This window comes from Stegostoma tigrinum, chromosome 9 (genome assembly GCF_030684315.1).
Source record: "Stegostoma tigrinum isolate sSteTig4 chromosome 9, sSteTig4.hap1, whole genome shotgun sequence".
Taxonomy (NCBI): domain Eukaryota; kingdom Metazoa; phylum Chordata; class Chondrichthyes; order Orectolobiformes; family Stegostomatidae; genus Stegostoma; species Stegostoma tigrinum.
The window spans coordinates 54,675,104-54,700,499 of NC_081362.1; the positions used below are offsets into that span (position 1 = coordinate 54,675,104).

At 47.1% G+C, this 25,396-nt stretch overlaps 1 protein-coding gene and 1 long non-coding RNA gene across 4 annotated transcripts in view; one reads left to right on the forward strand and one right to left on the reverse strand.

Annotated features, from left to right (window-relative positions):
- Positions 1 to 18,860, reverse strand: part of LOC132210010 (uncharacterized) — an 84,238-nt gene extending 65,378 nt beyond the window's left edge. The window contains exon 1 of the long non-coding RNA XR_009446153.1: positions 17,390 to 18,860. This is a non-coding gene — a long non-coding RNA (uncharacterized LOC132210010). The remainder of the gene's footprint in view (positions 1 to 17,389) is intronic.
- The window catches only part of ppp2r5a (protein phosphatase 2, regulatory subunit B', alpha isoform), a 197,607-nt gene continuing 189,809 nt past the window's right edge, over positions 17,599 to 25,396 (forward strand). The window contains exon 1 of one of the 3 annotated variants that reach the window (XM_048535519.2): positions 17,599 to 18,417. In XM_048535519.2, coding sequence (XP_048391476.1) covers positions 18,258 to 18,417 — 160 coding nt within the window. In that variant the 5' untranslated portion in view covers positions 17,599 to 18,257. The remainder of the gene's footprint in view (positions 18,418 to 25,396) is intronic. The other 2 variants (XM_048535516.2, XM_048535517.2) reach the window with 2 other exon arrangements.

The window sequence follows — 25,396 nt, forward strand, 5'->3', positions numbered from 1 at the left end:
AAGACAGCAATTTTCATTATAGTTTTTAAATCAAGGTTTTACAGTGTCATTGCTAGCCTGATTTAAATTTAATAGCTGCCGGCTGGATTTCTGCAGGGCTCAGGAAACCTGGCAGCTAAATGCAGACATGAGCAGATGGCTGCAGAAGGTAACTGCTTTTTAGAGCACTTCCTTTGAGTCAGGAGGAACAGTAGTGCTCTCCACCAGTTTATATAAATGTTTCTCATCAAAAATAAACTTCAGTACATTAACATTTTATTTTACAATCATTTTAACAATATTGATTTCAATGGTGTGTGTACTGTTAAGGGCAGAATGTAAAGGTTTAATATACACCGGATCATATACCATTTCAGATGCAATATCCAGTTATAAATTTAAAAGTAAAATACTGCAGATGATGGAAATTTAAAATAAAAACAGAAAAGATTGGAAATATTCAGCAGCTCAGGCAGCATCTAAGGGGAGAAACAAAGTTAACATTTCACATTGATATTTTTCATAGACTAATACCAAACAAGGCAATTCATGTCATTCTGTTTTTATTAAGAATATCTGAAAAGATGAATCTTGTGCAATTCAATGGGTCGGGCTGTTACTCTTATCCTAAGTGCATGCAGAAATTGGGACCATTTTTAGACCAATTAATAGTGATAGGAGCAGGAGGAGGCCATTCAGCCCCTCGAGCCTGCTTCACCATTCTTCATGATCATGGCTGATTGTCCAACTCAATCCTACTTTCTCCCCGTAACTTTTGATCCCATTTGCCCCAAGTGCTATATCTAGTTGCCTCTTTAATATATTCAATGTTTTGGCATCAACTACTTTCTGTGGTAATAAATTCCACAGCCTCACCATTCTTTGGATCAGCCTTTAAGTGAGGGCTCAAATGGATTAAATGAGGTGTACAAATCTTATCATGGTCAAGAGCTCTGGCAATGCTGTCTGTATGGTCATACCGTGTTGCCTTCCTTGTTACTGCTGTGTTGTTTCATTTCTCTTGACATCAACACTAAGATTCAGAGGAGGCGATGGCCTAGTGATATTATTGTTAGTCTATTAATCCAGAAACTCAGCAACTGTTCTGGGGACCCAAGTTTGAATCCCTCCATGGCAGATAGCAATTCAAATTCAATTTAAAATATTTGAAATTAAGAATCTACTGATGACCATGAAACCATTGTTGATTGTTAAATAAACCCATTTGGCTCACAAATGTCCTTCAGGGAGGGAAATCTGTCATCCTCATCTAGTCTGGCCTACTTGTGACTCCAGAGCCACAGCAATTTGGTTGATTTTCAAGAAGCCTCTGAAATCGCCCACAAGCATCTACCGTCAATGTTCAGTAGCTGCACTGTGTTCTATCAACAAGATCACTGCAGAAATTCACCAAAGGTCCTTAAGTAGCACCTGCCTCCCAAACCCAAAACCACATCTATCTAGAAGGTCAAGGTCAGACGCTTCATGGGCACATTGCTACCGACAGGTTTCCCTCCAAGCCAATCACCACTGTGACTTGGAAATATATGACCATTCCTTCACTGTTGCTGGATCAAAATCCTGGAATTGTCTCCCTAGGGACGTTGTAGGTCAACTTACAGCACATGGGCTGCAGCAAGTCACAAAGACAGCTCATCATCACCTTTTCAAAGGCCACTAGGGATGGCCAATAAATGCTGGCCATCCAGTGATGCTCACATCCCACGAGTGAATAAAAAAAACTCTAAGTTCTAATCTTTTATCGTTCTCCCTATTTCTGCATTCTGGCACCTCTACCAACTCCCAATCTTTAATCAGGAGCAAAAACAAAGTTGCTCGAGAAGCTCAGTGGGTCTGGCAGCTGAGGAAGGGTCACTGGACCCAAAAATGTTAACTCTGTTTTTTCCTTCACAGATGCTGCCAGACCCACTGAGCTTCTCCAGCAACTTTGTTTTTGCTCCTGATTTACAGCATCTGCCGTTCTTTTGGTTTTTATCCCGTTCTTTAATGATTGCTTGGGAGCATTTTCAACTGTTCCCAGTTGAAGCTTCTTCCTGTTAGATCTCTTGCTCAGCAACTGGTTGGCCTGTCAATCTGACTGACTACTAGGCACTAAATAGAATGCTGATAATTCCATTAAATTCATGAGGATTTCTATCACTCTGCAATCATGCTCTTAACTCCTTTCTCATCAACAACATGCAGCCAATGCTGCTATGTGGTTACTTTTCAGTCTGTGGAATGCTAGGATGTTTCCAAATCAAGGGATAATCCGAAAAGATTAACTGACTTCATGACACAAGTTCCAACCATCAAATATAAAGCACTGTTCCTGGCAGGAGGTAATCAGTTACGGTTTCGATTTGATTTTGTTATCAATGACATGTGAGAATGTCTTAGTAGCAGTAATGTGAACTTAGTCTTGTGACGAGTCTGATGTCTCACAAGTGACCATAATGTATCTCAGATGCAATGTAACTAGCTATTAAGTAATTTGACAAATCTACTTGCTGTTTATCAAAATCGAACCTATCTTCACCTGAAGATGTTGTGTGGGCATTCTTCCCAACACAAATTCAATTGAATAGACTTATACAAGCAAGAAGGACTGGTAGCAGAAAGTCCACCTGAGACATTCTGGATGGTTTGAGTGTATTAGTGAGTTTTGAGAAGATTTGTAGCTCAGGTTGAGGTTCTGGATGTAAGTTTGCTCGCTGAGCTGGAAGGTTTGTTCTCAGATGTTTTGTCACTTTTTTTTAATTTGAAAAAATATACTTTATTCATAGAATGTACAAAAAATAAAACATTTATACACCTACCCAGTCATGCAAGCCACTCCGGGTTACCCGGGGGTACGTACACCAACTAAAGGAAAAAAAAAAAGAGAAAAAAAAACAAAGCAAAGAAACCGCCCCGGCAGTCGTCACCCCACACAATCCCAGTTGGCCCCCTGACCAGTTGGGGAAGGCGCCAGCTGGGCCCAGTTACCAGATAGGATTCTTTTCCCTTTTCTGGACGAGGGGGCTCATACGGTGGTCTTTCCCCACCGCGCCTTGGCGGCGGCTGCCCCAAGCTTTAGCGCGTCCCTCAGCATGTAGCCCTGGACCTTGGAGTGCGCCAGTCTGCAACACTCGGTCGGGGTCATTTCTTTCAGCTGGCAGACCAGCAAGTTGCGGGCAGACCAAAGAGCATCTTTCACCGCATTGATGGTCCTCCAGGCGCAGTTGATGTTGGTCTCGGTGTGCGTCCCCGGAAACAGCCCGTAGAGCACGGAGTCCCGCGTCACGGAGCTGCTCGGGACGAACCTCGACAAATACCACTGCATCCCCCTCCAGACCTCCTGCGCATAGGCACACTCCAGAAGGAGGTGATCGACAGTCTCGTCCCCCCCGCAGCCACCTCGAGGGCAGCGTGCAGTGGTGCAGAGATTCCGGGCATGCATAAAGGATCTCACTGGCAGAGCCCCTCTCACTGCCAGCCAAGCAATGTCCTTGTGCTTGTTTGAAAGTTCTGGCGATGTGGCATTCTGCCAAACGACTTTGGCAGTCTGCGTGGGGAACCACACGACGGGATCCACCCTCTCCTTTTCCCAAAGGGTCCTGAGGATACTACGTGCTGACCACTGCCTGATGGCCTTGTGGTCAAAGGTGTTTCCTTTCAAAAATTTCTCCACGAAGTACAGGTGGTACGGAACGGTCCAACTACTCGGAGCGTTCCGCGGCAACGAGGCCAGGCCCATCCTTCGCAACACCGGGGACAGGTAGAACCTCAGTCAGTAGTGACACTTGGTGTTTGCGTACTGAGGATCTACGCACAGCTTGATGCAGCCGCACACAAAGGTAGCCGTCAGGGCGAGGGTGGCGTTCGGTACGCCCTTTCCCCCATTTCTCAGGTCTTTGTACAAGGTGTCTCTGCGGACCCGGTCCATCCTCGACCCCCAAATGAAGTGGAAGATGGCCCGGGTGACCGCAGCGGCGCAGGCCCAGGTAATAAGCCAGGCCTGCGCCACATACAACAGTACCGAAAGCCCCTCGCACCTGACAACCAGGTTCTTACCCGTGATGGAGAGGGACCGGAGCGTCCACCTGCCCAGCTTCTGCTTCAATTTGGCGATACGCTCCTCCCAAGTCTTAGTGCATACCCCAGCTCCACCAAACCAAACACCCAGCACCTTCAGGTAGTCTGTCCTGACGGCGAAGGGAATGAAGGAGCAGTCGTCCCAGTTCCCGAAGAACATGACCTCGCTCTTACCCCTATTGACTTTGGCACCCGAGGCCAGTTCAAACTGGCCGCAGATGTCCAACAGCCTACTCACCGACCGACGATCGGTGCAGAAGACGGCGACATCGTCCATGTACAGGGAGGTCTTGACCTGAAGGCCTCCACTGCCTGGGATAGTCATGCCCTTCAGGCTCACGTCCTTCCTGATGGAGGCGGCGAAGGGCTCCACACAGCACACGAACAAGGCAGGAGAGAGTGGGCAGCCCTGCCTGACTCCAGATCTAACAGGAAAACTGTCTGATTCCCACCTGTTGATCGAGACTGCGCTAACGATGTTGGCATAGAGCAGCCGGATCCAATTGCGGATGCCCTCCCCGAACCCCAATTTGGAGAGGACGTCCCTCATGTAAGCATGAGAGACCCTGTCGAAGGCCTTCTCCTGGTCCAGGCTGACGAGGCAGGTGTCCACCCGCCTGTCCTGTACGTAGGCGATCGTATCCCTGATGAGCGCGAGGCTCTCAGCGATCTTCCTGCCCGGCACAGCACAGGTTTGGTCAGGGTGAATCACTGACTCCAGGACAGACCTGATCCGGTTGGCAATGACCTTGGCCAGGATTTTGTAGTCCACGTTCAAAAGTGAAATGGGACGCCAATTCTTAATTTCTTCCCTCTCCCCCTTCCTCTTGTAAATGAGGGTGATGATGCCCTTCCTCATGGACTTGCACATTTCCCCTGCCCGAAGCGCACTATCATACACCTCCAGCAGGTCCTGGCTGACCAGGCCCCACAGAGCGGAATACAGCTCGACCGGTAAGCCGTCGCTTCCGGGAGTCCTATTCCTCTGCAAGGACTTGAGGGCTCTGGCCAGCTCGTCCAGGAATATCGACCGGTCCAGCCACTCCCTCGTGCCGTCGTCTAAGACCTCCGTGATAGACGACAGAAACGACTCGGAGGCCGTGCTGTCCGTGGGCTTCGTGTCGTACAGTCCGGCATAGAAGGATCTGCTGATCCTCAAAATGTCGGGCCGAGACGACGTCACCGAGCCGTCGTCCTCCTTCAGCCGGCTAAGCACAGAGCTCTCTTTGTGCACCTTCTGAAAGATGAAACGCGAGCACGTCTCGTCCTGCTCCACGGAGCGGACCCTGGACCGGAAGATTATCCGGGAGGCCTCCGCGGCGAAGAGCGAGGCTTGCTGGCCCCTCACCTCGCGGAGGTCCTCCGTGACATCAACCCCCATCAACTGCAGAAGGAGCAGGTTCTGCACCCTTTTCTGGAGTCGCGACAGCTTTCCCCGCCTCTCTCTTGCCTTCTGAACACCCTTGAGGACAAAGAACCTCTTGATGTTCTCCTTCACCGTCTCCCACCAGTCGCCTGGAGACTCAAAGAGGGGTTTCACGGTTCTCCAACCGGCGTACTCCCTCTTAAGCTCCTCGACATTCTCTGGGGTCAACAGAGTCGTGTTGAGCTTCCACGTCACCTTGCCAGCCGGCCGGTCGTCCTATAAGTGATAGTCGGTCATGTCAGCAGATGAACATCAACTAGCCACAAAAAGACATGATCCACTATCACTAGTATCTTTACATACAGATGAGGAAGGACACCACTTTGATTGGGACAACACATCCATCCTAGGACAAGCCAAACAGAGACATGCACGAGAATTCCTAGAGGCATGGCATTCCAACCGGAACTCCATCAACAAACACATCGATTTGGAGCCCATCTACCACCCTTGAGAAAAAGAACAGGAAATGACATCACCAACCCAAGGAAACCTAAACAGATAAATAGAATGCGTGACATCACACCAGCGCTTCACCGGATGCTCACTGATGATGTTACCTAGAATGGTGACAAAATGTCTGAAAATGAGCCTTCCAGCTCAGCGAGCAAACTTACATCCAGGTTTGAGTGTATGACCATAAACAAGATAAGACAAATGAGTGATATTTGACAAGTCATTATCTTTTATTCTCCCTCTGCCAATCCCATAACTTCAATATTTCTCCAAGCACATGACTTATCTTCCAGCTACTGACATGTTTTCTTCATGTCAAAATTTAAACTGGTAATGAATCAGCATGTACGCCGTCCCACTCGATTGCATTAAATCAAGAGCCTGAGCCAGATTCTAACTAAACTATGTACATGTACATAAGTTGAACGTACATTTGACATAAAGTGGCACTTTTATTTGGAAAGGGAGAAGAATGTAAAGATACATCATATGTCTTTCAGTAATGAATTGCCATATTCATGAAAATACATAAGAATTATGATGAAGGAAACTTTGTTCAGAGTAGTTTGCATTAAAACTGGAGCTGTTGGAAAAGTGTAACTAAAAAAGATGTTGCTATGAACTTGCCCCAGTTTATGCAAGAATGCCAGTCATTTATTTTTGCTATCTTCTGTTTTGGGTTACCTTTAATGGCAATGACTTCCTTCTTAGTTGTGTGTTATATGATATTGAAAATATAATTCTCTTTGGAATGGGCAGCCTCAATGTGCTGCAATAGATTACAAATTAAAACAAAACATGTCCCACAGTTTTAATGTATCCAATGAGAATTGTGCTCACAGATGTGGTATTTCAATCAAATAATAATAATTAATTCTTTCTCTTCTGATGTAGATATTTAGTCAAATTAGAATGTAAATGTATTGAATTTTGGCGGAAGCACTGGCTTAATGATATTGTTGCCAGACAAGTAATCTAGAGACCCAAGTAACGCTCTATTGGTAGTTTGTGGGATTTAAATTTTTAAAAACTGAATAAAAGTCCAATAATAACCATTCAGCAATTGTTAATTGTTGTAAAAAACTAACCTGGGTCAATAATGTACTTTAGGTAAGGAAATCTATCGTCCTTACCTGGTCTGGCCTACATGTGACTCCAGACCCAAAGCTATGTGGTTGACTCTCAATGCCCTCTGAAATGGCTTAGCAAGTTGCTAAGTCTCAAAGCTATGAAACTTGACAGATCACCCAGCATCAACCTAGGCTCCACATTCAACAATTGCATATGTAGCTCTGTTGGCCCTGAAAACTCCCCACAAGATCTTGGGTCTGTTGCTGGAATTGGGAGAGCTTCTTACAATTCAAACAAGCAACAGTATGATGTTGTCATAGTTATAGAATTGTACCTTACAGACAATGTCCCAGTCAAACTCATCATCAAGACAGCATTTGACTGAGTGTGGCATCAAGGAATCCACGCAAAACTAGAGTCAATGGGAATCAGGGTGTAAACTCTCTATTGGTTGGGATTGCTGGAGGTCAATCATCTCAGTTCCATGATGTCTCTGCAGAAGTTGGTTAGGGCAGTGTACTGGACCCAAATATCTCCAGCTGCTTCACTGATCTTCCTTCCATCATAAGGTCAGAAGTCAGGGTATTTGCAGATAATTGCACAATGTTCATCACAACATAGGGCTCCACAGATACGGAGGCAGTCCGTGTGTAAATGCAACCAGATCTGAATAGTATCCATACATGGGCTGACAAATGGCAAGTAACGCATATGCCACACAAATGCTAGGCAATGACCATCTTCAGCAAGGGAGAATTTAACCATCACCTTTGACATTCAGTGGCATTACCATTGCTGAAAACACCACAATCAACATCCTTGTGGTTACCACTGACCAGAAGCTGAACTAGATTAGACATATAAATATAGAGGCTACAAAACAGGCTATAAGCTCAGAATCTTGCAACAAGTCATTTATCTACTGACTCATCAAAGCTGTTCACTATCTACAAGACACAAGTCAGGAGTGAGATGGAATATTTCCACTTGCCTGGGTAAGTACAGCTTTAACAACACTTAAGAGGCTTGACACCATCCAAGACAAACAAGCCCGCTTGATCGTTTGTGGGTGTGCTGCCATTCATTCCCTGCACTAGCAATATACAGTAGCAGCGATGTAAAGATGTGTTGCAGAAATTCTCCAAAGCAACGCAGGCAGCACTTTTGAAGCCCAAGGCCATTATCATACAGAAGGAAAAGGGCAGCAGATACGTGGGAAAATCTTTTGCAAGCCACTCCTGACTTGGAAATATATTACTGTTTCTTCACTGTGGCTGGTATCATGTATGTTGTTCATCCCAGCACCACTTGTTCCAATTCCTCCATTACCTTTATATTGTCTAACTTCATGGATATTGCCAGGCCAACTGGGGGTCTCCCCTGTTGGTTGGAAAAGCAGCAGGGAACGCGAGTTAGTTTCACACAGGGAGGCCTAACAGAATTGTACCTTTTAGGTAACGAGGGAGTCACTACCAAGCCTATCGTGGTGGCAGAAGGTCCACCCACTAAGGCTGGCAGCTCATGCGACTGGCATCAGTAGGATTGCATCTACTTGAGATCCAAGATCAGCATAGCCATCCTCTAAAGCAGGTCAGTTCCACATGTATGTTACTGGCCTTGGCATTACCTCTCCTGATCCTTTGATGGACCCCAAGCCAAAGATGAATGAGGGCATAATGGAGATTTCAAGCTGGTGGTTCTGAAAGCTGGGGGTGGTGGTGAGGGTCAAACACAAGACAGGATTTGAGCAATCAGCTCCTTGCTCAATTATAGGTCCCTTATGTGGAAACACTGCACTTGCAGATGGGAATCCTGCACCAGCTCCTTCACCATCCCAATTAATTGGGCTACTTTTGATTAAGTCAGCCTGACTGCCGGGGAACATGACTCAAGAGTCACCTGTCCTCTCAGTTGAACTGGCCTGATTGGTTATAAACATGTTGTACTGCCCAACCTGATGGTCCTTGGAATCAGTGATTTCCTTTATGCAATCATGGGCTGGTAACTAGATGTCAAGTGGATCTCTCGGCAATCCTTGGAATGGACAACTGATGAAAAGGTTGAATGCCAACACTTTCTTTAAGACTTGTGTCTGCCACTTTCTGCATATATCTCATAGCTTCACCATGACCTCTGTGGGGAGAAACAGTCTTCATAGATTGGACATTTCAATAAAGCTGAGCCTCTGATGACACACCCTGGAGGTGCTCACTGATGTGCTACTCATGAGGCTTCCCCTATATGCCATGCACTCATCTTGACCTGGCTTCCTCAGGTTGCTGGATTTCCCAGGGCTGTTGCACAGGCACTCCATGTGGATTTATGTATATCTCTGTACCACTTTATTTTCACTGGAGGAGTCAAAGCATTGGCCTCCCAAACAAGATGAGACTCTCAAGAACTTTGTCCTGACTTTCATGCTTGCTGTGGACCTCGAAGACAGCTATCCACAGCAGCATTCACTTGAGTCCCACCCTGCGCAATACTTCCAAATGTAATGTAGGAACTGCCGATGCTGGAGAATCTGAGATAACGAGGTGTAGAGCTGGATGTACACAGCAGGCCAAGCAGCATCAGAGGAACAGGAAAGCTGACGTTTTGGGTCTAGACCCTTCTTCAGAAAAGAGTCCAGACCCGAAACGTCAGCTTTCCTGCTCCTCTGATGCTGCTTGGCTTGTTGTGTTCATCCAGCTCTACTCCTTGTTATCTCTGCACAATATAACTGCCATTCAGATAGTAACTCGTGAATAAGTGAGGCACTGGCCCTTTGTGGGTCCTGTGCACTGTTGTTCATCAGAACCTATGATATTTGGCTGTTTAATTACCTCAATTACATGGCTGCCACGTGTCTGGCATGTCACGAGCAGTCATGATGTGGAAGTGCCGGTGTTGGGCTGGGGTGCACAAGGTCAGAAGTCACACAACATCAGGTTAAAGTCTAACAGGTTTATTTGAAAATACAAGCTTTCAGAGCCTCAGTCCTTCTCCACGTGTGATTGAGGGAGGTAGTGTCGGACACAGAATTTATAAGTAAAAGATCAAAGGTTCACGCCATTGACGAGGATGTACTAAACAAACCTAAGATGCTGTTAAATCTTTAATCAGGTAGAAGGTTTTAGTTGGTTAATATGTATATGCAAATCCCCAAATTCCTTTCAAGTCACCTGCACGGCAGATACTCATGTGACTTGGCCAATGTTGTCTATCTCATATGCTGCTGGCAAGCATGCCCCAAGGCATGATACATTGGTGAAACCACGTAGATGCTTTGACAATGGTCACAGTGCAACAATTGCCAGATAACAATGTTCCTTCCTCGTGGGGGTACGCTTCAGTGGTCAAGGACGTTCGGTCTCAGATCTTTGGGTAAACATCGTCCAAGGCAGGCTTTGCAAAAAAAATGCAGAGTTGCCAAGCAGAGATTGATAGCCAAGTTTGGTGCCCATGACAATGGCCTCAATTGGGACCTTGAGTTCACGTCGCAGTACAGGCATGGACACACACACGAATCTATGGGTTGAATTTGTATTTTCAGATACATTCTAACTTGTTCGAAAAGCACACAACTGATAGACAGTCAGTCAATATGGCATTTTATAAATTCCTACTTTAGAAATACAACCAGTCTGACTCCAAACTAAAACAAAAACTGATTCTAAACAAGGTCTCACCTCTAACATGCATTGTCTGACCTAAAATGTCACCTCTTTTTTACGCTGGTAAAACCTTTATTTCTATCAGGCTTGTGCTTAGAAAGGAATTTGGAGACCTACGTGGACATAGTAATCAATTAAAATCTTATAACTGATTAAAGATTTAACAGTATCCTCGGTTTGTTTCATACATCCTCATTAATGGGATGAACCTTTGATCTTTTACTTATAAATTCTGCGACTGATTCTACCACTCTCAGTAACATCTACAGCAATCAGATCCACATGTGCAGTATAAAACTTGGAGAACATAGCCTGGAAGACAACATCCAAAATCAGAATCTCACAAATGTTCTGGTGAAGGAGGCATTCCATTACGTCAGCACTAGCTCTCTGAATGAATATTACGACTTTGTGCCATCCTCCTACTCCTTCCCCTTAAACTTCACATTATCTCTATGTTGTTGATCATCTAATGTCCTTTTGAATGCCTGCGTGGAACCTGCCTCAACTACATTTCCAGGCAGAGTATTCCAGACCTCAGCCACTTGCTATGTGAAAAAGAAAATCTAACATTGCACGTACTTCTTCTGCAAATCACCTCAAATCTGTGTCATTGTGCTTTTATGATGAATAGGCACAGTTTCTCCCTATCCACTCTGCCCAGACCTCATATGATACAGCGAACTTCTAAAAAAATCTCCTCTAAACCTTGTCTTCTCCAAGGAAACAGTGCAAGTTACTAACATCTACCTTCCTAACAGAAAAAAAAGGTTCTCATTCTTGGAACTGTTCTTTTAAAACCTTTCTGCTCTCTCTCCAGTGCATTCACACTTTCCTCAAGAATGGCACCCAAATCTGTACACGATACTCTAGCTAAGGTAGGGATAACACCCCCGTTCTTGTAATCCATTTCCCTATTAATAAAGCCTGAAATACTGAATGCTTTAAAATAAAATAAAGAACTGCAGATGCTGGAGATCTGAAACAAAAACAGACTTCTGACGAAGATTCACCAGACTCCAAATGTTAACTTGGAATTCTTCCCACGGGTGCAGCCAGACTTGCTGAGTTTTGACAGCAATTTCTGTTTTTGATACCTTACATTTTATTCACTGCTTTCTCTGCCTGTCCTGCCACCTGTAATGATCCATGCACATACATACCCAGACATCTCTGCTCCTGCACACCCTTTTGAGTAGTACCCAGTATTTTGTACTGTCTGTCTTACTTCTTCTGAAATGAATCATCTCACTGTTCTCTGGATGGAATGTATCTGTCACCTATCCAGCTATTGCACCAATTTGTTGATATCCAATTGAAATATTATACCATCTGCTAATAGTTTACAATGCTTCCAATTTGTGTATCATCTGCTAATTTTGAAATTGATCCCTGCACACCATGATCCAGACCACTGACATAAATCATAAAGTAAGGGTGCCAACACCTGAGGAACTTCAATACAGATGTTCCTCCAGCCGGAAAATATCCATTAACCATTACTCTCCATCTCCTATCACTCAGTGAATGTTGTATCCACATTGCTACTGTCTCTTTTATTCCATGACGTATAACTTTCCTCACTGTTGTGTGGCTCTGTATTGAACTCTTCTTGGAATCAGTGTGCCCCATATTAACAGCTTTATCTTTCCAACACTTACCTCTTCAAAAGAACTCCAGCAAGTTAGTTAAGGATGATTTTCCTGTAAGCAATCCACACTGATTCTCACTAATTAACCCACATTTTTTGACATGACTATTAATTGTCCCCCAAATTACTGTTTAGAGAAGTTTCTCTCCACCGGTAAACTGATTGGATGCAATTGCTGGGTTTATGGTAACAAATGATTTTGAACAGGAGCATAATGTTCGCAATTCTCCGGTCCTCTGGCGCTTTGCCAGAGTCCAGAGAAGACTGAAGGTTTTGGCCAGTGCGTCTGCAATTTCCATCTTGCTTCCTTTAATAACGTTGTATGCATGTGGTTCTGGTGCCTTGTTGACCAACAGCTTATCCAATACTTTTTTCTTAATAATTTTTAACCCTTCTAATGACATCATGGCAAGGTTAATATCTGCTTCCTGAGTAAATACTGTTGCAAAATATTTATTTAGCACCACAGGCATGGCCTCTGCCTCCATGTAAATGTCCATTTTTGGTTCCTCATTGGCTCTACATCTCCTTTTATTACTTTTACTATTTATGCATTATTGGACATATTTCACTGGGGATTCTCCTTTATTTTAGCTGACTTTTTTTAAAGTCTTTCCTCTTTGCTTCTCTAGTTTGTGTTTTCAAATCCTTTCTGAACATTGAATACTTAGCTTGTTCCTCAGTTTTTTTCTTCCTGACACCTGTCATAAGCACATTATTTCTTCATTATCTTAATTTCTTTATCCTTTTCCATCCAAGGAACTCTGGATTTGCTGGACCTACCTTTCAGTTTTGAGCGAGTATAACCTTGACTGTCTTAACCATCTCTCCTTTGAAGATAGTCCACTTGTTCCCGGCAGGCTTTGGCCCCAGGATGTCCAGCCCAGCTTTAAGTTGATTCTCCACCATTTAATTATTTTTTCACTGGAACGTCCATTATCCTATGCTACTATCATCGCAATCCTATGATATAATTATCACTTCCCCTAAATGTTCCCCCACTGACACCTGATATACTTGGTGCACTTCATTCCAAAGAATCACATCCAGCAGGAGCTCATTTCTTGTTGGACTGGACATATACTGCTGTAGAAATATTTTCCTGAAGATAATCTAAGAACATTTGTTGCTCACTGCTCTTAACATTACCATGATCTAAGGTTATATTTGAGTAAGTGAAGTCCCCTGTTGCAACTATTTAAGTTACCAATTAAGCTCTCTCCTTGTGTTTGTAATTTCTGTTTTAATTTCACGCCTGCCTTTTCCAAATGCTCCTTGGATTTCTGCAACATTTGAGTTCTTGGTATTTGACATAGGTTTTTATTTTTTTTCTTATCCTACCCCACATGCACATTAACTTCATTGGACCATTAGATTTAGGAGTCCTAGCTTTGCAGAAACATATTTACTCTGAATCCTCTGATCAATCAAACACTGATTTAGCAAGTAGCTTGGTCAGAAATAAAAACAGAAATTGCTGGAAAAGCTCCACAGGTCTGGCAGCATCTGTGGAGAGAAATCAGAGTTAACGTTTTGGGTCCAGTGGCCCTTCCTGCTTGGTCAGTGTAGATTTCAAGTCATCCCTTGAGGAAGTAAAGCAAGCGGAGTTGGGGAGATATAGGACTGAGAAACCAGAGGTAGAAAATCCAAGCAAATTAATATGAAATTATGAATATAGAGGCTGGTGCTGTTGACAGTGAGGCTCTTCAGAGTTGGGTGCAGACTTGATGGGCTCTTCCAGGATTCTATCAATAGAAAGTTTTTAATTTTATGACCGTCATAGCATTTTCTTTTACAACTAAACATTTTATACACTCTCTAAAACAGTTTTTCTTTTGTTTGCAATTTAGTATTGGCAAAATTTACCTCTGGAAGTTAAATGATTACATTTTTGGAAAGACCAATGAAATATGGTGCTCATGTAACAGAAATTGCATTTTGGGTGCAGCACAGGTCAAGCAAGCTAATTGGACATGTGTAAACAATGTCAATAAACAAGGGGAAACAGCCTCTCAACATGTGCCCAGTCAAGTCCCTTAAGAATACAATATATCTCAATGAAATCACCTCTCATTTTTCTAAACTGCAGTAAATACATTCCAAACCAGTTTAGCCTTCGCTCATAAGGCAGATGATTCATACTGGGAATCATTTTGAACCTTCTCTGAACTACCCCCAATGAAATATCTTTCCCAAAATATGGCGACAAAAACTGCTCACAGTAATCCACATGTGGTCTTACAAGCACCTTGTACAGTTGCAGCCAGACATCCCTACTTTTATACTCCAACGCCTTTGAAATAAAGGCCAAACTCCATTAGCCTTAGTGATTTCCTGCTGCAACTGTGTGCTAACTTCCTGTGTTTCATGCACAAGTATTCCCAAATCTCTTTAGGTTCCATTAGTTCCTTTTTGAAAAGATTGGATTCCTAATCAAGGCATTTGATGTGCTTAAATTTGTATTGTGGTGTGAAGATCAACGGTAGAAACCCAAACATGCTCTCTTCTTCACAGATGCTACTAATTTATGTTTTCAGTATTTTGGCTTAATTTCACATTTTTCCTTCATTTCATAAGAATTGTAAATACTAAAGAAACTTTAAAGAAATCTAAAATAAAAAACAGACCTAGGTTTTTAATACCAGCCAGGGTGTGCTGTCTGGCCGGGTGGGGATTTGAACATATGATGTCAGCTCGCTTGTGACTAGGAAGATTGCCACCGTATTGTCTACAGGAATAGTGCCAGACGACTGGAGGATAGCACATGTGGTTCCCCTGTTCAAGAAGGGGAGTAGAGACAACCCTGGTAATTACAGACCAGTGAGCCTTACCTCAGTTGTTGGTAAAGTGTTGGAAAAAGTTATAAGGGATAGGATTTATAAGCATCTAGTAAAGAATAAATTGATTAGGGATAGTCAGCACGGTTTTGTGAAGGGAAGGTCGTGCCTCACGAACCTTATTGAGTTCTTTGATAAGGTGACCAAACAGGTAAATGAGAGTAAACTGGTTGATGTGGTGTATATGGATTTCTGCAAGGCATTCGATAAAGGTTCCCCACAATAGGCTATTGTACAAAATGCGGAGGAATGGAATTGTGGGAGATATAGCAGTTTGGATCGGAAATTGGCTTGCTGAAAGAAGACAGAGGGTGGTCGTTGATGGGAAATGTTCATCCTGGAGACCCGTTACTAGTGGTGTACTGCAAGGGTCGGTGTTGGGTCCACTGCTGTTTGTCATTTTTATAAATGACCTGGATGAGGGCGTAGAAGGATGGGTTAGTAAATTTGCAGACGACACTAAGGTCGGTGGAGTTGTGGATAGTGATGAAGGATGCTGTAGGTTGCAGAGAGACATAGATAAGCTGCAGAGCTGGGCTGAGAGGTGGCAAATGGAGTTTAATGCAGACAAGTGTGAGGTGATGCACTTTGGTAGGAGTAACTGGAAGGCAAAGTACAGGGCTAATGGTAAGATTCTTAGTAGTGTAGATGAGCAGAGAGATCTCGGTGTCCATGTACACAGATCCTTGAAAGTTGCCACCCAGGGTGACTGGGCTGTTAAGAAGGCATACAGTGTTTTAGCTTTGATTAATAGAGGGATCGAGTTCTGGAACCAAGAGGTTATGGTGAAGCTGTACAAAACTCTGGTGCGGCCGCACTTGGAGTATTGTGTACAGTTCTAGTCACCGCATGATAAGAAGGATGTAGAAGCTCTGGAAAGGGTGCAGAAGAGATTTACTAGCCTGGTATGGAGGGAAGGTCTTACGAGGAAAGGCTGAGGGACTTGAGGCCGTTTTCATTAGAGACAAGGTTGAGAGGTGACTTAATTGAAACATATAAAATAATCAGAGGGTTAGATAGGGTGGATAGGGAGAGCCTTTTTCCTAGGATGGTGACGGCGAGCACGAGGGGGCATAGCTTTAAATTGAGGGGTGAAAGATATAGGACCGATGTCAGAGGTAGTTTCTTTACTCAGAGAGTAGTAAGGGAATGGAACGCTTTGCCTGCAACAGTAGTAGATTTGCCAACTTTAAGTACATTTAAGTCATCATTGGATAAGCATATGGATGTACATGGAATAGTGTAGGTTAGATGGGCTTGAGATCGGTATGACAGGTTGGCACAACATCGAGGGCCGAAGGGCCTGTACTGTGCTGTAATGTTCTATGTTCTAGAATATGGTTCAAATTCTGTGGTCAGGTAACAAATGTGGACAGAAAACACATTTAACACTTGGAGACAACAACTTTTCATCAGATTAATTCTAAAAGATTATTGACCGGAAATATTAATTGTTCTTCTCCACAGATGCTAGCTGAGCAACCTGAGTATTTCTGGAATTTTCTGCTTTTGTATTTTATATGTTATTATCCAGCACAATAGTAACATCAATTAATAATAATTTTCAGATGACTATTATAACTATGAATCTGAACTAGCAGGTCATCAATGCAGACATTCAGTTAATTCTAAATGAACCTGGACTAAATCTATTATTTTTGTTTTGTGGGCTTCCTAAAATAAATCCATTTTTTACTCATAGCAATACTTTATACACTATTACAGCATCTTTAATTATACTTTTAGAATTAAAAATTCAACATTCTAAATATAAAGTTAATTCTCTATCAAAGGTCACCTAAAATTGGCAAACACTTTAAAAGTCACCTTGAATTCTCTATCTATCAAATGTAAATAATAAATAAATATTCCGTGCCTGTGTTCATCAACCATTTTTCAGCTATTTGTTAACTGTTGGAAATTAATTTTCAAAATTCACAAACATCCGTAATATTATCTTTTGAAAAGGTAAAATATATGAATCTGATACAGGACATAGCCAACGAGGAATCACAAATGTGGGATGTCATAAGTAAACAAAATACTGTTGCAGATTTGTGCATTTTTAAAGATTTAACCTTAATCAGTGATAGCAATAAGGATGCTATTCATAAATATAGTGCAAAATACTTTAGCGAATAAAAATTCAAATGACGGAATACTGACAAAACACTATATTTATAAGTTGAAAGGGAAGAAATACGTTTCCTCCCAAAACACAAATACCTTCACATACCCACAACAACACAACCCGATCACACGCGAACAGCCAATCACGTCAGCCTTCCTTATCACCTGCCCTAGAAGCAATATGGCCTCCGTCAACTGAACATTGTAGTTAGCGTTTGGGTCCGCCCCTGAGACACTTTGATTGTTCTGATGACGTCAACGTCACCGTCAATTTATTTTAGGCGAGTCTTTTTCCCTTTATGATTGGTCAGCGGCATGCCAATCAAAAACAACACCCCCGACATTTCCGCTCAACAGTGTTAGTTGAGTCCCAACTCAATTGGTGTGTTTTGGAGAGCGCGAGGGAGGTGGCGACAGTTGGTGGTCCCTTTTTTAAAATAAAACGCGTCCGTGTTTTTAAATTTAAAGCCACGATCAACCTTGAACGATTTTAGCCTATTGGGAAAAAAAGTCATCATCGTCGTCGTCGTCGTTGTTGTTGTTGCGGGAGGCGTCTGTTGGCCCGTCTGTTGATGGACGCACCGAGAACGGCGGCGAGTGAAGGCGACAGCGGCAGGTTGCGGGGTTTGACAACGTATTAGCTCAGGCTCCGAGGAGGAGGGGGGGAACGACTAACAGCCACTCCCCGGGGAGTGGGGAGGCAGGGGAGGTGGCGGCAGCGCTGTTGAGCAGGCCTCGAGGGGGCTAGAGGACAGAGCTCCGGCCCTCGCCGCCAACACTAACTTCATTCACCGTATCATCGACTTCACATTTTAAAAAAAAGTATAATTTCACCCCCACGCTCTTCAATCCCCCATCCTTTTCCCTGACGGTTACTTTAAATCCTGTATTGGATCGAATTCACAAACACGCAGCTCATCGCCCGCTGCCGCTAATTTTTCTGCCGGTGTGATCGCCAGTGTGTTTTCAAGAAGATGTCGGCAGCGGCGGCAGTGGTGACAGCGGCGGAAAAAGTAGATGGTTTCACCAGGAAATCCGTGCGGAAAGCGGCCAGGCAGAAGAGGTCGCAGGGATCGTCGCAGTTCAGGAGTCGGAGCAGCCCGGTCGAGATCCTGCTTCTTCCACCCCTCAGAGGTACCTAGATCCCTGGGTTATCCTTGTTGGTTTAACCATGCAGAAATGTCTTTCCCACCGGCATCCATCAAAATGTCCAGTTCCCGTCACCAGCTCCGTTTACGTATTAAAATATTAGGGATGGAATTTACCCAACGTTCACGCATTGAAATACAAAGGTTCAAAAAAATGTCCCGTGCTCATCAAGATAAAGCTTCAGGTACTCCGGCTCACCACCTACCACGCATCAATAACGCCGAGTTTTGGCGATATCCCTCTTGCTCCTCTTCCGTCTGCCCCCCAACTGACTCGTCAAAATACTGAGCTTTAGAAATCACTTATCTATTCATTTATCTGGGTTCAAAGATTGTCCCTATTCGCCCATCAAAACATCAAGGTATAGAGCCCTTCTGTAGTCACACATCGAAGTATCATGGTGCATCGGTGTTCATCAGAAAAGTGAGGTTAAGAGTCCAGAGATCACCGTGTCACCGATCAAAGTATCCGATTCTGCACAGCAGCGAATTGAGAGACCAACAAAAACATCGGCCATCAAATTTCAGATACCACTTTCGTTCATCCGTGAAAGTATTGAAGTTTAGACTTCGCATATTCACACATGTACATATCGCAGTCTTCAATCTTATTCCTATTCACTGGTGGCAATTTAATCACGTACCTATCAATACAAAACTGTTGCACTTTGTTTGTCTATAAATCTTTTATTATTTAGAAATAATGCCCAATCCCCTACTTGCTCATCAAAATTTATCTTTCGCAAGCATGAAATTCAGATTATTTTGCACTGTCAAACTAATAGCACAAGGGTGAATATGTTAATTCAGCTTTGATAAAATTAAAACAGTTCAAAAATGATTTTGCCATTCACAAATTTGGCCTCTGTGATCAATAAATTTAGCTCCCAATCAATTTGACTGATACCAAGATTCCTAACTTGCTCTGTAAAGTTTTTTTTGCGATTTAATGTCCTGAAGTATTATCCTTCATAACTCTTCACGTGCACTTCAATCAGGTATTCAAATCCTTCACCCATCCAGTCCACAGTAGAATTGAAGTTCAGGAAATGTATTTCTAATTCTTACTGAGGTATTGAAATTCAATGATTTCTCTGATTTCTCTAATTTCTCTGACTTCTGTTTCTGGTCATTTTAAGCTTGCTTTTTATAGTAAAGGTGTTGATTTAGTGTTAGTTCACCTGTGAAGATCCAGTGATTTGAAACATTTGGCTTCTTTGAAATAAATTTAGTCTAGCAGTCTTCAACATCAAATTTGTTAACTTTTATATTCTTAATATTCAAATGTATATCTGAAGAACCAAAATAAAGTACTGGGGGTTTCAGTACATGGTGAGCAATCAAGACACTGTCTCTGATATTCAAATACGCGTATGGTAGAATTGATGAATTGTTTTTAGTTTGTTGCTTCTCGTTCTATTTGGTATGTTGAACCATTTGATGTGTACCAGCTGTTTTGAGTAATTGGAAGCAGCATAGTTTCACTACACTAGTGTAGCAGAATTTTATAAACTCACTATAGTGCTTTATTATTTACTTGATTTTCATTTAGTTTTATAAAATTCATTATCATATTTGACGCTGTTGTCACTGTAGGAGACTGATCTGTACCTATTTTGCTTAAATTGTCAATCTTAAAGTTGGAGATTTACTTGCAAAGCATGTACAGTATGTTCAACTTGGTTTCAATGGGTGGGAGTGGGAAACCATTTTAAGTTTTCAAAAGTGCAATTTAAATCTACAAGTTTGGACAGCCGAAGTGCTATTTCCTCTGTACTTGCATGGTACTAGTAGGATAAAAATATTTGACCTTTGGTTGTCAATTAGAACAGCAATGTGGTTAAAAATTAATTCATATTTCCTTGTTGTAATTTCAAGTAAAGCAGGTTGTATGTTTCAGCATCATATATTCATTAACTTTGTATGGGTGAGCTTTCACTTGTCATTTTTGATTTCCTATGATTGAATGGACCCACAATATTTCCTTTTCTTATGTATTTGCTTTGAAATTGCTGACAGCAACAGTGCCTTGGAAAAGCTTCTTCATACTAATCTGCTTGACTTTTCTATGTTAACTCTCTTGGTTTCTCATCTTTGGTCCTATACCTCCACTAACTTGCCATATTTTAAGAGTTGACTTAACTGCCTCTTTGACCAAACTTTTTGTCATCTGAAATAATGTTACCTTATGTGACTCAGTCTCAGATTTTTGTCTTACAGTGGTCTTCTGTAAATGCTTCGGCATGTTCAAGGTTTCATACAAATTTATGTTGGTGTTCTGATACAGCCTCTACTACATGCTTTCACCTTCTTCACTACTCCTATCCATTGTGTGCAGCAGAGCACTCACCAGTTTTGAGGAATTCTCCCACTTGAACTCTTGCTAAACTTAATTTCCCTCTTTTAGTGCCAATCTCTTCAAGCTTGTTAATACTCAGCTCCAAAGCTCTTCATCGTTGCTTAGCATTGGTTTCTGCTCTGTGATATGAGATATTTATTATTTCAGCAACATTGTTTAAGTACTAGTAATTTCAAATGATTTCCATTCCCATTTGAAGTTTAAAATGTATTATGATTTGCTGCTTTTATGTTAGTATTGAAATAATTTTGCCTAAATACTATAAATATATTCATCTGAATTTTACACTTACAACATGTTGAGTAACTAATGATATGGCCCGAATATATGCGCAGTATCCACAGTTACCACAATACATTAGTATAGTAGTCATTGAATATGAGAGACAAAATGCTTGGCAGTCTAATTGTACACTCTTAGTAACTTATGTGACTGTTTCACGCAGTATTATTCCACATTGGTATTATGCATGTTATCAACTATCACTGAATTGTTGGCATACAGAATTCTAATTAATAAAGTTGTCTTTAATATGGTGAAACAGCCAGAAAGCCTTAGATTATTTGTGTTTCCCTCCAGTTGAAATTGGTTTCAATGCAGTTTCCTTTGCTTTGTTATGCCCTGTGTATTATTTAATTCAGTAACAGACTTGCTGGTAATTTATTAATTTGCTGTTTTGTGTTTAGGTTTCTGAAGCATAGAAGTGTTACCTTTATTATGCAATGATAGTATTTTTGTTAATCAGTGTTCTTTTATCAAATGGTCGTCTTCAAGATTGTTCAATTGCTTTAAAGATTCTCCTGTACTTGGAGTGGGGCGTTGGGATTGCTACTCCTAGTAGGAACACTTAGCAGTAGTTCTTAAATTTCTGCCCAGTCGAAGTGTTAATAGCGAAAAGTTGAAATAAAATCCCTGTCATCACATTCCTTAAATTATTTAGGCTAAATAATTAAAGTAATATATGTCCTTGTTCTAGCCTAGAGATTTGTCATTGATTTTTGAAGTGATTTTGAATGTACAGAAGACAGAATACTAAATCAATGCAATTTTGCTTTTTTTGTTGCTGTACAGTGTTAAAACTGCTGGAGACAGTCCATAAATTTGTTGTTTTCTTTAAATCAGTATATTATTTTGGTTGCCGTTGTGGAACATTATATTAGTTTAATTTTCAAAATGCATTGTTGATTTTTTTTTGAGAAGTTTGTAATTGAGGTGAGGAATCCAAGACTCCCAACTTCATATTAGAAGGTATTTCTGATTTTTTGTGAATGCAGCAGCAGTTGTCCAAATCTGATAGAAATTTTCTTTTCTTTGCCCTGTATTTGTTCTCTGGCTTGCTGTGACTTGTGCTTGTAGTCATTGACACCTGCAAGGCTCTGTCTCTCTGTCCCCTTCTCTGGCTGCTCCGCTCCTCACCACCCCCCTCCCCCCCTCCCCCCCCCCTCCCCCCTCCCCCCTCCTCCCCCCCTCCCCCCCCTCCCCCCTCCCCCCCCTCCCCGTCCCCCCTCCCCCTCCCTCCCCCTCCCCCCTCCCCCCCTCCCCGTCCCCCCTCCCCCTCCCTCCCCCTCCCCCCTCCCCCCCCGCCCCCTCCCCCCGCCCCCCCCTCCTCCCCCCTCCCCCCCCCTCCCCCTCCTCCCCCTCCCCCCCTCCTCCTCCTCCCCCCCCGCCCACCCTCCCCCCTCCCCCCCGCCCACCCTCCCCCCCCCCGCCCACCCTCCCCCCCGTCCCTCCCCCCCTCCCCCCCGTCCCGCCCCCCTCCCCCCCGTCCCGCCCCCCCTCCCCCCCGTCCCGCCCCCCCTCCCCCCGTCCCGCCCCCCTCCCCGCCCCCGTCCCGCCCCCGCCCCGCCCCCCCGTCCCGCCCCCCCCCCCATCCCGCCCCCGTCCCTCCCTCCCTCCCGCCCCTTTCCCCCCTCCCCTCCCGCCCCTTTCCCCCCTCCCGCCCGCCCCTTCCCCCTCCCTCCCGCCCCTTTCCCTCCCTCCCGCCCCTTTCCCTCCCGCCCCTTTCCCTCCCGCCCCTTTCCTCCCGCCCCTTCCTCCCGCCCCTTTCCCTCCCGCCCCGTTCCTCCCGCCCCTTTCCCTCCCTCCCTCCCGCCCCTTTCCCTCCCGCCCCTTTCCCTCCCGCCCCTTTCCTCCCGCCCCTTTCCCTCCCGCCCCTTTCCCTCCCGCCCCTTTCCCTCCCCCCTTCCCGCCCCCCCTTCCCGCCCCCGCCTGCCCGCCCCCGCCTTCCCGCCCCCCCCTCCTCCCGCCCCTCCCTCCCTCCCGCCCCTCCCTCCCCTTCCTTCCCTCCCTCCCTCCCCCTTCCTTCCTCCCTCCCCCTTCCTTCCCTCCCTCCCCCTCCTTCCCTCCCTCCCCCCGTCCCTCCCCCCGTCCCTCCCCCTTCCCTCCCCTTCCCGCCCCAGTCCCTCCCCCCTTCCTCCCCCCTTCCCTCCCCCCTTCCCTCCCCCCTTCCCGCCCCCTTCCCTCCCCCTTCCCGCCCCCTTCCCGCCCCCTTCCTCCCTCCCGCCCCTTCCCTCCCTCCCTTCCCTCCCTGCCCCCCCGCCCCCTTCCCTGCCCCCACCCCCTTCCCTGCCCCCCGCCCCGTCCCTGCCCCCCGCCCCCTTCCTCCCTCCCCCCTCCCCCCGCCCCCTTCCCTGCCCCCCGCCCCCTTCCCTCCCCCGCCCCCTTCCCTCCCCCCCGCCCCTTCCCTCCCTCCCGCCCCTTCCCTCCCTCCCGCCCCCCCCGCCCCCTTCCCTCCCTCCCGCCCCCCCGCCCCCCTTCCCTCCCTCCCCCCCGCCCCCTTCCCTCCCTCCTCCCGCACCTTCCCTCCCTCCCTCCCCCCGCCCCCTTCCCTCCCTCCCTCCCCCCTCCCTCCCCCCCGCCCCTCCCTCCCTCCCCCCCGCCCCTCCCTCACCTCCCCCCTGCCCCTCCCTCCCCCCACCCCCTTCCCTCCCCCCCACCCCCTTCCCTCCCTCCCTCCCCCCCCCCGCCCCCTTCCCTCCCTCCCCCCCGCCCCCTTCCCTCCCTCCCCCCGCCCCTTCCCTCCCTCCCCCCGCCCCTTCCCTCCCTCCTCCCTCCCTCCCCTTCCCTCCCTCCCTCCCTCCCCCCGCCCCCTTCCCTCCCTCCCCCGCCCCCTTCCCTCCCTCCCTCCCTCCCCCCGCCCCCTTGCCTCCTCCCTCCCTCCCCCCCGCCCCCTTCCCTCCCTCCCTCCCCCCCGCCCCCTTCCCTCCCTCCCTCCCCCCCGCCCCCTTCCCTCCCTCCCCCCGCCCCCTTCCCTCCCTCCCTCCCGCCCCCAGCCCTCCCTCCCTCCCTCCCCCCCCGTCCCCTTCCCTCCCTCCCCCCCGTCCCCTTCCCTCCCTCCCCCCCCGTCCCCTTCCCTCCTCCCCCCCCGTCCCTTCCCTCCCTCCCCCCCGTCCCTTCCCTCCCTCCCCGCTCCCTCCCTGCCCCCTCACTCCCTCCCCCCCGCCCCCTTCCCTCCCTCCCACCCGCCCCCAGTCCCTCCCTCCCACCCGCCCCCTTCCCTCCCTCCCCCCCGCCCCTTCCCTCCCTCCCCCCCGCCCCCTTCCCTCCCTCCCCCCGCCCCCTTCCCTCCCTTCCCTCCCTCCTCCCGCCCCCTTCCCTCCCTCCCTCCCCCAGCCCCCTTCCCTCCCCCCTTCCCTCCCTCCCTCCCTCCCTCCCCCCGCCCCATTCCCTCCCTTCCTCCCTCCCCCCGCCCCCTTCCTCCCTCCCTCCCCCCCCTTCCTCCCTCCCTCCCCCCGCCCCCTTCCCTCCCTCCCCCCCGCCCCCTTCCCTCCCTCCTCCCGCCCCCTTCCCTCCCTCCCTCCCGCCCCCTTCCCTCCTCCCTCCTGCCCCCTTCCCTCCCTCCCTCCCTCCCCCTTCCCTCCCTCCCTCCCTCCCCCGCCCCCTTCCTCCCTCCCTCCCCCCGCCCCCTTCCCTCCCTCCCTCCCCCCCGCCCCCTTCCCTCCCTCCCTCCCCCCCGCCCCCTTCCCTCCCTCCCTCCCCCCGCCCCCTTCCTTCCCTCCCTCCCCCGCCCCCTTCCTTCCCTCCCTCCCCCCCGCCCTTCCTTCCCTCCCTCCCCGCCCCCTACCTTCCTCCCTCCGTCCCGCCCCTTCCTTCCCTCCCTCCCCCGCCCCCTACCTCCCTCCCTCCGTCCCGCCCCCTTCCCTCCCTCCGTCCCCGCCCCCCCGTCCCGCCCCCCCGCCCCGCCCCACCCCCCGCCCCGCCCCACCCCCCGCCCCGGCCGCCCTGCCCCCCGCCCCGCCGCCCCGCACAGCCGCCCCCCGCCCCGCCCCGCCCCCCCCCTCGTCCCGCCCCCCCCCCCTCGTCCCGCCCCCCCTCGTCCCGACCCCCCTCGTCCCGCCCCCCCCTCGTCCCGCCCCCCTCGTCCCGCCCCCCCCTCGTCCCGCCCCCCCTCGCCCGCCCCCCCTCGTCCCGCCCCCCTCGTCCCGCCCCCCCCTCGTCCCGCCCCCCCTCGTCCCGCCCCCCCTCGTCCCGCCCCCCCTCGTCCCGCCCCCCCTCGTCCCGCCCCCCTCGTCCGCCCCCCCTCGTCCCGCCCCCCCTCGTCCACGTCCCCCCCTCGTCCCGCCCCCCTCGTCCCGCCCCCTCGTCCCGCCCCCTCTCGTCCCGCCCC